Source organism: Vigna angularis, chromosome 2 (genome assembly GCF_016808095.1).
Source record: "Vigna angularis cultivar LongXiaoDou No.4 chromosome 2, ASM1680809v1, whole genome shotgun sequence".
In the NCBI taxonomy this organism is placed as follows: Eukaryota; Viridiplantae; Streptophyta; class Magnoliopsida; order Fabales; family Fabaceae; genus Vigna; species Vigna angularis.
Genome location: NC_068971.1, coordinates 12,538,665 through 12,550,009, shown reverse-complemented (window position 1 = coordinate 12,550,009; position 11,345 = coordinate 12,538,665). Strand labels below are relative to the sequence as shown.

Sequence of the window (11,345 nt, the reverse complement as noted above, 5' to 3'; positions counted from 1 at the left end):
TTCTTGGCTAACTATGCAGAGGCAAATAATGATGAGGTTGAAATCTATGTCCAACATGTACAACCTAGTCAGCCAGATGAAGTTAAGTTTCTGAGTTTTGGTGAAGAGGCAGTACACATACAGGAGACGGAGGAAGAGGTAATTATGGAAGAAGAGGTAAATATGCGTGAGGAAGAAGAGGTTATTGTGGATGATATACATGCATATGTTGTTGAAGAAGATGCTATTGTGGATGAAGAAGTTGGTTATGTTGGTGAAGCACATGCTTATGAGGATGAAGAAGATGATGCAATGGATAAAGAAGATGGTTATGTTGGTGGGGTGGAGGGGAATGTGGAAGTAGAAGATGTCCTAATGGATTACGAAGAGGAAGAGGGGAATGTTGAGGGCAAATATGTATAGAGGGGTGAGGAAGAGACTTATGTTGATGAGGAAGAGGAAGAGGGCAATGTGGTTGAGGAAGAAGTGGTGGAAAATGTGGATGATAGTGAAGAGGAAAGAATGGAAAATGATGATGATGGGTTTGGGATGGAGGATGAGAGGGTGGAGGATGAGAGGGTGGAGGAAGAAAGAAGAAATATTAATCATGTTTTAAAGAGGTGAAGTAGAATGAAAAAGAGGAAGAAAACTGTGAGGAGAAGAAACGGTGGTGGTGAGGGGTCATTTATGATTAACGAAGATGTTGGACACCATGAGCATGAGATAAATGAAGATTACAATACAGATGAGTTGTCTTCAAATGTGGATAGTGATGAGGCTATTAGTGAGAATAGGAGGAAGTTTCCAAAGTATAGAGCAGATGATATGACCAAGAGCTTCAAATTTACATTGGGGATGGAGTTTAAGTCATTGAAAGATTTTAAAAGTGCCCTACAGGAGCATAGCGTTTTAAATGGCAAAGAAGTGAAGTTTGTTAAGAATGATTTGAAGAAAGGGAGGGCAGTTTGTAAAAAGGGATGTGGTTTTGTAATTACGGCTAGCAAGGTAGGAGGTAGGAAAATTTTTAGAGTGAAAACTCTCGTTGGACGTCACAAGTGTGGAAGGGTTTTTGGTAACAAAAGTGCAAGTGTGCAATGGATTGCACAAGTATTGGTAGACAGATTTGTAAATGTGGGAGGCATGACAGTAAACCAAATCATAGATGAAATCAAAAAGTCCTTTAGTGTTGGAATTACTCCTTAGAAAGCAGGAAGAGCAAAGCAAATTGCTATGGATTCTTTAGTGGGTGATGGAGAACGATAATATGGACGTTTGTATGATTATGTGGCTGAGTTGCTAAGAGTAAAGGCTGGAACATTCAAGATTAAGGTCAATCAACCCCAACCCACTTTGCCACCACGGTTTGGGTCATTTTACATGTGTTTAGAGGGCTGTAAAGAGGGGTTCTTAGGAAGTTGCAGGCCATTCATTGGGGTAGATGGTTGTCATTTGAAGACAACATATGGAGGTCAGTTGTTAGTGGCAGTGGCAAGAGACCCTAATGACCAATATTTCCCACTAGCTTTTGCTGTGGTTGAAAATGAATGCAAAGAGACATGGAGGTGATTTTTAAGCCTGCTGCTGGGTGATATTGGGGGATTAGATTCTCAACGATGGATCTTTATTTCGGATCAGCAAAAGGTAATGTTAAGTTACTTTATACATCAATATGTTTTTTCATTCCCTCTTTTATTCAAAATGTTAAGTTACTTTATTAAAGGCTGTTGGCATTTGTTGGCAAGGATTAATGGCAGTATTTGATGAGATTTTGAATGGGGTGGAGCACAGACTGTGTTTAAGGCATTTGTACAACAACTATAAGAAGAAAGTTGGTGGAGGACTACTCATTAGAGACCTTATGATGGGGGTTGCCAAGGCAGCATACTTTCAGGACTGGGAAAAAAAATGGGTGAGTTGAAGACTGCGAATTGTGATGCTTATAATTGGTTAATGACAATTCCAACTAAATCTTGGTGTAAACATGCATTTAGTGCTTATCCTAGATGTGATGTGTTGATCAATAATTTTTCTGAGTCATTTAATGGTACAATTTTGCTGGCAAGAGACAAACCTATAATTACTATGATGGAATGGATTAGGTCATATATTATGAGTAGGTTTGCAACACTTAGAGAAAAAGTTATCACATAACCTGGTGATGTTATGCCTAAACCAAGAAAAAGACTTGATAGGGAAGTTGAAAGGAGTGAGAATTGGCTTCCAGTTTGGGCAGGGGGTGCTAAATTTGAAGTTACTCATGGCTTTACAATGGACAAGTTTATAGTTGATATAAGTAATCATAGTTGTAGTTGTTACTTTTGAAATTTGGTAGGAATACCTTGTAGACATGCTGTTGCTGCCATACATTATAAATTAGAAAACCTAGAAGATTACGTTCATCCATATTACAAGAAACATGCTTATCAAACTTGTTATGCACCTGAAATAATTCCAATCAATGGACAACAACTTTGGCCTACATCCGACACTGCCCCACTACTACCACCCACTTATAAAACACTTCCTGGGAGACCTAAAAAGTTAAGAAGAAGAGAAGCAGATGAATATGTCAGCCATTCAAAGTTGTCCAAGAAAAATATTGGTATGAAGTGTAGCAGTTGTAATGCATATGGACACAATGTAAGAAGTTGTAAAAAGGGGCAGAAAAGCAAGGTACTTCCTCCTGAACATGTTATTTACAAGTTCATTTATTTATAAGTATGTCAAATCTAACTACCTTAATCCTTTCACAGGACACAAGAGGCACATCTGCAACAACATTTGCATCAGCTGCAATGGGAGAATCTATATCAACTAGAAGGAGAGCATTTGCAAGAAGAATTGCATCAGGTGGAAGGGGAGGATATGCATCAACTGGAAGGGAAGGATCTGCAAGAAGAACTGCAGCGGCTGGTGAACCATCTGCATCAACCTCACAAGGTCAAACAACATCACGAATGGGAGCAGGCACAGATGCAGGGGTTGCATCAACATCACAACTTAGAGGGGCTGCACATATGCGTGAAGGGGAAAGAAGAACATCCTCAAGATTGGCTGCACAATTTCTAGGGTCTCAAGCGAGTTGTAATTGATTTCCACACACTTTTTTTAATGCTATAATGTACTGATTGGGACCTACTTAGGGAGACCATTTGTAGTGGGCACAGTATTTTTTAGACAACTTGTTTGTCATATAGTGTAGCACATCCAATGTTAATTAAAGTACTCGGGGACCACTTGTTATTGTTGACTGAATTCTTGTGTTATTTATAGTGCTCTGGGACCACTATAATCTGTTCAATGCAATTCTCCGAGACCACTTCTTTTTGTTGAATGCAATGCTCTGTACTCGGATGACATTTTACTCTTCACTGTCCATTTCAGTCATTGTGCTTTAAATTACTTGTTGGAGTAGTTATTTTCAAAGCATTAGGGGGTTGGAATCTCATAATAGACAGAGTTTCTATTTTTGATGTATGTTTTCAGGTTCAATAATCTTGGAAGATTGATGTTATAAGTGAAAAACCTTATCAGGTTCAATACTGGTGCTTTCTGTTGTCACATTTTTTTTGTGCTTATCAGGTTCAGTATAATAGATTGTTCCAACTTATATAAACCATCCACATCGAATGATATTTGGTCATTCTTTATACTTGAAATGAAGACTTCATTCACATGTCCAAATTACGCATAACAATATAATGCTTTTACTGGTTGAGATTTTGGGTGTAACTGATTTTTATAAACTATGCATCATTGAAAGACTTACATTAGGTTGTGAACTATGGATATGCTGTCAAACTCTTTGATTTAAAATAACAACTATAATCACATAACAGAAATGCACATAACACAAAGTAATCACATATGTTGTCCACATTTTATTGAATTTAAAACTTCAAAGTACATCCACAACACAACATTACCAATCTAATTACAATTTATCTTCAGTACAAACATAATACAAAACATCACGGTTAATGCCCATAATGACAATACAAACAAGACCAACATCATTTTGAACTTTTTTCTCTCTTGCTCTAATTTCCTCTTCAACTTGTCCTTCTTCTTCCTTAGATCCAACACAACATTTTCAATACAGACTTCAACTTCTTCACTCCTCCTTTGTAAGCTTCCTTCAATTTTAGAGTCTCCTTCATCAACTCATTCAAAGTAGTTACAACTTGAATTACTCTGCAAAAGAAATTACAAATCATGAATACAAACTTCATCACAATAAGTAAAACATTTTCTCACTTACTGCCCAATTTCTACATTTATAAAATAGTCTCCATTTGTTCTTCAATGTAGTTGCCTTCAACAACAACAATTTTTCCCCACAACCACAATTTTTTGAAGCTAAGTGAGAGGATGATCCATATGTTTGGGACATTCTAGAACCAATACTCCTTCGCGTGCAACCATTTCCTCCTTTGTCAGCTTCCATTTCCCTTCAACAGTAATTTCCAAACTAAATCAAGTTCGACCACTCCCAACAAAAACCCTATATCCCAAATCCATCCATTCACACGAAACGAAAGAGGAAAATGAACTTACGTGACCAACTACACCAATGTTGAAGAAGATGAAAATCCAACCTTTTGCGATTCACCTTCAACCTTCTTTCCAGCTGAAATGATGTGCTCGTCTTTGCTCTTCAACCTTCAGACCACACAGTGAACCAAACTTTACCGATTAACCTAATAAAGCAAAGTTCTCACTTTGCATTTAAATGTAAACACACGTGGCAAATGTTAGAAAGGATAAATGTCATCCCACGTGCCTATACGTTAGCCACCTCACCTGAATTTTAACGCCGTTTGTTTTGGAGGACCAAAAATTATGGTTTCCTTAAGAAGAGGGATCAAATCGTACAAAGTTTGAAATAGAGACGAAAAATAAAATTGCTTGATAGTTGAGGGACTAATAACATATTTAACCCTTTTTTTTAATTATCTAATGAATATTAAATAAGTTTTTTGTAAATGATATTTTAAATAAGTATTTCTTTTTAATAAAATTTTTTGTGATCACAAATTATTATGGATTTCGAGTCTCGATACAATTGAGATGTGAATGTTTTTGATGATTTAGTATGAAACTATTTGAAACTAATACTTTATTTCAATAATTAACTAGAAATCAGATTGATAATGGTTTAATGGATAGTTGATAAATCTTCATCACTGTAACTAATGGATTTTGATTTTAATATTAAATTAATTTACATTCCTGAATAATTGAGAGTTTTATAAAAGAAATCTCTTAACAAACTCGTTGTGATACTATATATATATATATATATATATATATATATATATATATATATATATATATATATATATATATATATATATATATATATATATATATATATATATATATATATATATATATATATATATATATATATATATATATATATATATATATATATATATATATATATATATATATATATATATATATATATATATATATTTTGTTTTTGATATATTTAAACTCTTTTTTTAGTTGGTATATTTTAGCAAAATATAAGTTTTAGTATATAAAGAGACATACTTTAAACACAAAGGTATTTTAATAATTCTTATTTTTAATTTAAAATAAAAAGATAAAAAAAAAAAATCAGAAACACCTATCTATCTAATCATAGGCCACATTCCTTACTTGTCTAATTTGTTTCTCTCTCATCTCCATCCTCTCTCTCACCCACACACAACAATTCGCGACACCGCAATTTATTTTGTTCGTTTATTTGTTTGTCACTTTAATAACAAAATAATTGTAATAAAATAATTGATGATGTTGATGTTGATTTTTGATTGGAGGGTGGTGTTATATTTTTTCCCTTCTAGTTGTTATTAAATTTCATTTTTGAATTTTAGAAGCAGTTTCAAGGAGGTTTGATACTTTGACTATTACGTGACCTCCCTTGTTTGTGACTTTCTTTACTTGCTTTGCTTAACATTTGAATGACGAAACAATTGATATGCTTTGGGTTAAAATATGTTGATTTGCAAGGTGAAGAATCATAACTTGGGAAAAATCATTACTCTTGTTTATTTTATTTTACTATATTTTTAGGTTGGATTTTTCTCTAAATTTTCACAAGCATAATGACATATGAAAGAATTGGTAATTAGCCTGAAGTGCTTTTTAGAGATGATGATTTAACATCCGAAAATGATGAAATTGGAGAGGTTCGTGAAGATTGGAGAAACAGTGACTGACGGATTGAGGCTACTGTAGAATGACAGAGAGAATGTTGAAGTGAGAGAGATGAAAGATAAAAGGGTTGAGAGGAATGAGGGATGAGAGAGAGGTGAATAAGAGTTTGGGAAATTTATTGTTTTTTTAGTTTTGAAAATAAAATTATTCAAATACCCTCCATCTTAAAATTTAGTTATGTAAACATTTTTATATGGTTTTAAACAACTCAAAGTTATGAAGAGTGTTAAAAAAATTATTAATAACCAGTTCATATAATATATAGTTAAGCAACCTTTATGCCATTAGAGCTAATAATACAATTTGAACAACGTTTCTTATGTATTTGATATACTATACTAGGCTATAACCTTTTACATGGCCTTTAAAAAAATGAGATTGGATCAAACGGAAAGGGAGTAATGAGTAAATTACACTACACCAAACCCTTTCATCATGAAAAAGACAGATGAAAAAAAAAAACATTTCAAAATTTGAATTAAAACATATTAGAATTGAAATTTTAAAGGGTTTGTAGTGAATGATGAAGTATTGACCTGTTTGGATTTTTTGCATAATAAATCTTAGTATGAAAATTTGAATTTTATTAATTTAATTTGAATTTCATTAATAATTAAGTTAATTAAATATATATTTAACTTTTAATAATTATCAAGTATATTTATTAAAAAAATTAATGTTAATATATCGATGTTAATTTTTTCTTTAATAGGCACACTTAACAATTGTTAAAAAAATTCAATTACTTTAAATATTAATAAATTTAAATAAAATTACTGAAAATAAAACATTTCTAGTTCTCTATTGTTTCTCCCTCGAGTCCAAACATTGACAATTAAGTGGAACCAACATTCAAACGTTAAAATTAACTAACAAAATTCAGCTATTTGTAATGGGTAACTGAGAAGGGTGTTTGTACATAAAAAATGACCAAGTTTGGTAGATTTCTCATGTTTCATCCGTTTGTCCGATCTCACGATGTTTCCTTTCATTGTTTGAACAATAATTTAATATTTTCATACCATATTTTAACAATGAGTACTAAATATTTTTTAGAAATTAATTAAAATATATTAATGGTGGAGATTTTTTTCCACTAATGTTGAATTATATACTATCAGACACAGTAATATTAATTTTCAGCGCATCTTAAAAGTTATATTAGAATAACTTTAATTTATTCAAAGTGTACAACTTAATACAGATAATACATAAAAATATATATAAAAAGCTAAGTTTTAATTTTTTTAAACGTGACCACATTAAATATATTTATTCTTATAAAAGATTTAAATAATTAAAAAATATTTTTTACTCTTTCAGTGAATAAATGATTAATTTCTTTTTTTTTTCTTGGGCCATAGTACGTATACATTTAAATGCATGGCCAAGAAGTACAACAGTTTGTTCTTTCTTCTCCACATATGAAGAAAAATCTTGCCTTTTAATCTTTGATCTATGCTATATTAATTCAATCCAGAGTGTTTTCACACATTACCTTTGGTTTTGTCCATCAACATTGGATTCTAATAAACAATTGCAGGGACAAATTTTCTATTATTGAAAAAAATAAAGTGTATTTTCAAATATAGAAAATATCAAAGTAGAAGGAAACCCCCACTACAAGTGATTGCGTAGGATTTAAGATTGATGATGTGTTTTTCTTTTTCACCTTTCGGTTATCTGGTAACAGTTTTAGACAGATTTTTATTTTTGCACATGAACATAGCAGATCACGTCCCTTCATTTTTTTCATCAGAGCTAGATTCCCTCCTTGATTATGGCAAATAAGGATGAAGTGAGGCACACATTCTTCTCCTTGGGGCTCCCCACACTGGAGTGTTTTTGTCGATTTTCAAGAAACTCATGCTCAATTAATATTGCTACCTACCAAGTGAAGATAGCAAACTAATCAACCATTCATTGATGCACCAACCAACACGACACTCCAAGTTCCTTCAAGGAATCACTACCATTTTATTTCCATTCACTTGTTTTCAAATATAAGGTAACCTTTCTTCTCCTCATTCCTTGCTTGCTCTTTGCTTCTAAGGAAACCACTCTAAAAAGTAGTAATCTTTTTTCCCGTTAGTTACCACCCATTAATGACTAATCCTCAAAATTTTTCATTTCCCCCGTTAGTATTTTCTTTTCTATATCATATGATGCATTAACTATTGTCTGTTGTCAAGTTAATTGCTACTGCTTCAGTTTTCCATTACTGTGTTGGATGACAACATGATGCAGCCAGAATGTTTGTTTTTTGGTTCTTTTTATGTTTTGATCATTGGTTTTATGGCTTATCATTGCCGTCAAAGTATTCTCAATTGGGATATTTCTTTTATGGGGGGGAGGATGAACTGAATTGCATGTTTTGTTGGTTTGATTATACCTACTTAATTAAGAATTGTGTTGTCTATGTAACTTCTGAACTACATTCGGTGATTTAAGAGTTTCACACACAGAAGGTTTTTGGTCTGAACTCTTGATGTGCCTTTTTCTGCTTCTGTGTGTGTAATTTTGTGCTAAACCCCAATATGATATGTATTTTTGCAAGTGTCAATGGTATTATATTTTGATATGCCCTTCAGTCAGTTCTTATTTCGTTTCATAAATATTTGAAATATCATACCTTTGTGATTTAAAAATAATTCTTTTGCTATAGGAATCATGGAAGGAAGGATGGGACTCTTGTTTCTTGTTGTATTGGGTGCTGCTTGGGCTTGTGATGCAAGAGAAGTGGCCAACCTTGATCAAATGAAAATTTATACTGCAAACACTGGTACTTCTGGTTCACTAATTTCATTCTTGGCTTTCTTACTCTCAGTTTGACTGATGAGCTTCGATTTTATCAAAGGCCTTTTCCATTAGAAGCATTATTTTCAAACCTTTGGAACTTTGTTTTGAATAATTTTCTGTTAATATAGCTTTTAAATGAAAGTGTGGCATCAATGATCTTGTTGACCTAAATTCAAATGGCAGAACCAAAAGCAAACCTGGATATGTGTTCACTTTGTGAGGAATATACTACCAAGGCACTTGAATATATAAAGCAAAACAAGACCGATCAAGAGATCATTGATACCCTGCACAACACATGCAGCCAGCTTCACTCTTTCAAGCAGAAGGTTGGCCATCTTTTCAAGCAGAGTAGTTGTTCTCAATTGCTGGGAAAATCAACTTTAGTTTCTCTCTGTGCTCTCTATAAACTTATTTGTTTCTTCTGTATTCACAGTGCATTGATTTGGTGGACTATTATACTCCTATTTTCCTCTCGGAAGTAGCTTCACTCAAGCCTAGAGAATTCTGCCACGAGATCAATATCTGCCAGCTCGTTGAACATGTTTCCTTGCAAGTTCAAGAAGATGCCTGTGGGTTTTGCGAAGAAACTGTTTCAACTCTGTTGGATAAGTTGAAAGATAGTGACACTAAGGTAAGTACTTTCATATTCCTGCTATGAAGTGTGGCACTGTGGTGTGAAATTTTAGTTCCTCTGTCCTGGTATGAGCAAACTTTTTCTATAGTTTCAAGTTTTTACAAGCCTTTCATCTATAATATGTAGATTTCTAAGGAACATGTAATATGTAGATTTCTACCATCTTTTTTCATTTCAGAGTCCTTTACTATCTTTACTTTGACCACTCCAATGTGGTGATCCTGGCACTACCCCTGCTTGGTTTAGATTATGATTTGTTGAATAAACTGCTAACCTTTTATTTCAAAATGTCAGCTAGAGATAATTGAGACATTACTGAAGTTGTGCAATTCAGTGGAGAAGTATGCAAATACGGTGAGCAAAATCTGACAAATTCCTCCATTTGTATTCAATCATATTAAGTTTCAATTTCGAACTTTTATCCTATTGGCCAAATTAGAAACTATCATGCATGTAAACCCAATAATTTCCTTGCAATAATAATAATGATAATAATAATAATAATAATATTTTCATGGACTTGCAACTTCTTTACCACCATCAATAATTGATTGTAGTGTGAAAATTTATTTCTTCAGATACCAGGGGAAGGATTTTTTGAACTAGGAATAGTGATTATAGTATCTGGAACTAGGAATAATGTCATTGTACATCATGTCATCATGAACTAGGCTAATGTGCATTCTAAGAATTTGCAGTGTTGTTGTATATAAAGTGTGCACTAGAGCATACTTTTCCTAATCCCATTTTGAATGTGATTATTCATTTGTCTTCCAAATTGTTTGCAGTGCAAGAAATTGGTTTTTGATTATGGACCCTTGGTTTTTGACAATGCTGAGAAATTCCTGGAGAATGTAGATTTCTGCACTGTAATACATGCCTGCAAATCTTCAGCAGTAGCTAGCGAGCAAGCTTTTCTTTCAGACTCTTAATTATAGAAACAAAGCTCTACCAGGTTTATGGTTCCCTTTAAGATTTCCATATACAATGTAATAAGGAAGAGGGAGAGTACAATTTCGAAGCATTGTCAGTGTAAAGTTTTTAATACTAGTTTATCCTGTGTCAGCACATTATTAGAAAAAGTTGAAACTTACTGTGTAGTGGTTGTGGTACTCAAGCTTCGTTATTATTTGGAAAAATGTAATCTTATGTTTGTTCTTCAAAAGAAAATCTTTATATATATTACGGTAGGTATGCTAAAATTCTGAATGTGAATGTAGCAGGTCAGAAAATTGATCTTTTATTCTGCAGTAGACACTTGTCAACAAATAATCTATCTGCTTTCATCCTGTTCCAAGTTCAGATCAATCAAATTTATCCAATGTGAAGTTGACATCGATCAAAATCTCCCTAGTCACAAAGCTTGATTAGTCACAGCAGTTGCAGCAACGTATTCTGTTTTTGTTGTGGGCTGAACACTAATTTTGTTTTTCGAGCTCCATCAAAAAACACTAAAACCAATTATGAAATGGTGGTACGAAATATTTTTCATTTCATTGACCAAAACCTTTATTATATGGTCCCAAATAATCTTTATCCACCTGTTATTCTGGTCCACTAATCTTTACGTGATAGAACTGTATATCATTAAATATTTTATGTTATATTTAAAATATGGGTTAGATATATTTTTAGTTAAGTTTATATAATTTAATGTGAAATTGAAATTTGTTTATATTATAAATTTTTATATAATTTA

At 32.8% G+C, this 11,345-nt stretch overlaps 1 protein-coding gene across 4 annotated transcripts; it reads left to right on the top strand.

The window, feature by feature from the left end:
• The first annotated feature begins 8,086 nt into the window (after positions 1-8,086).
• LOC108327954 (uncharacterized) lies at positions 8,087-10,826 on the top strand. 4 transcript variants are annotated; one of them, XM_017561696.2, is made up of 6 exons: positions 8,087-8,218; positions 8,876-8,992; positions 9,193-9,338; positions 9,446-9,643; positions 9,941-10,000; positions 10,435-10,826. In XM_017561696.2, exons 2-6 carry the CDS (start codon positions 8,881-8,883, stop codon positions 10,576-10,578), a joined length of 660 nt encoding a protein of 219 aa, XP_017417185.1. In that variant the 5' UTR covers positions 8,087-8,218; positions 8,876-8,880; the 3' UTR covers positions 10,579-10,826. The 4 variants fall into 4 exon arrangements, with proteins under 4 accessions (XP_017417185.1, XP_017417184.1, XP_017417187.1 ...); XM_017561695.2 differs by lacking the exon at positions 8,087-8,218 and adding an exon at positions 8,220-8,279; XM_017561698.2 differs by lacking the exon at positions 8,087-8,218 and adding an exon at positions 8,256-8,347.
• The last annotated feature ends 519 nt before the right edge of the window (positions 10,827-11,345 follow it).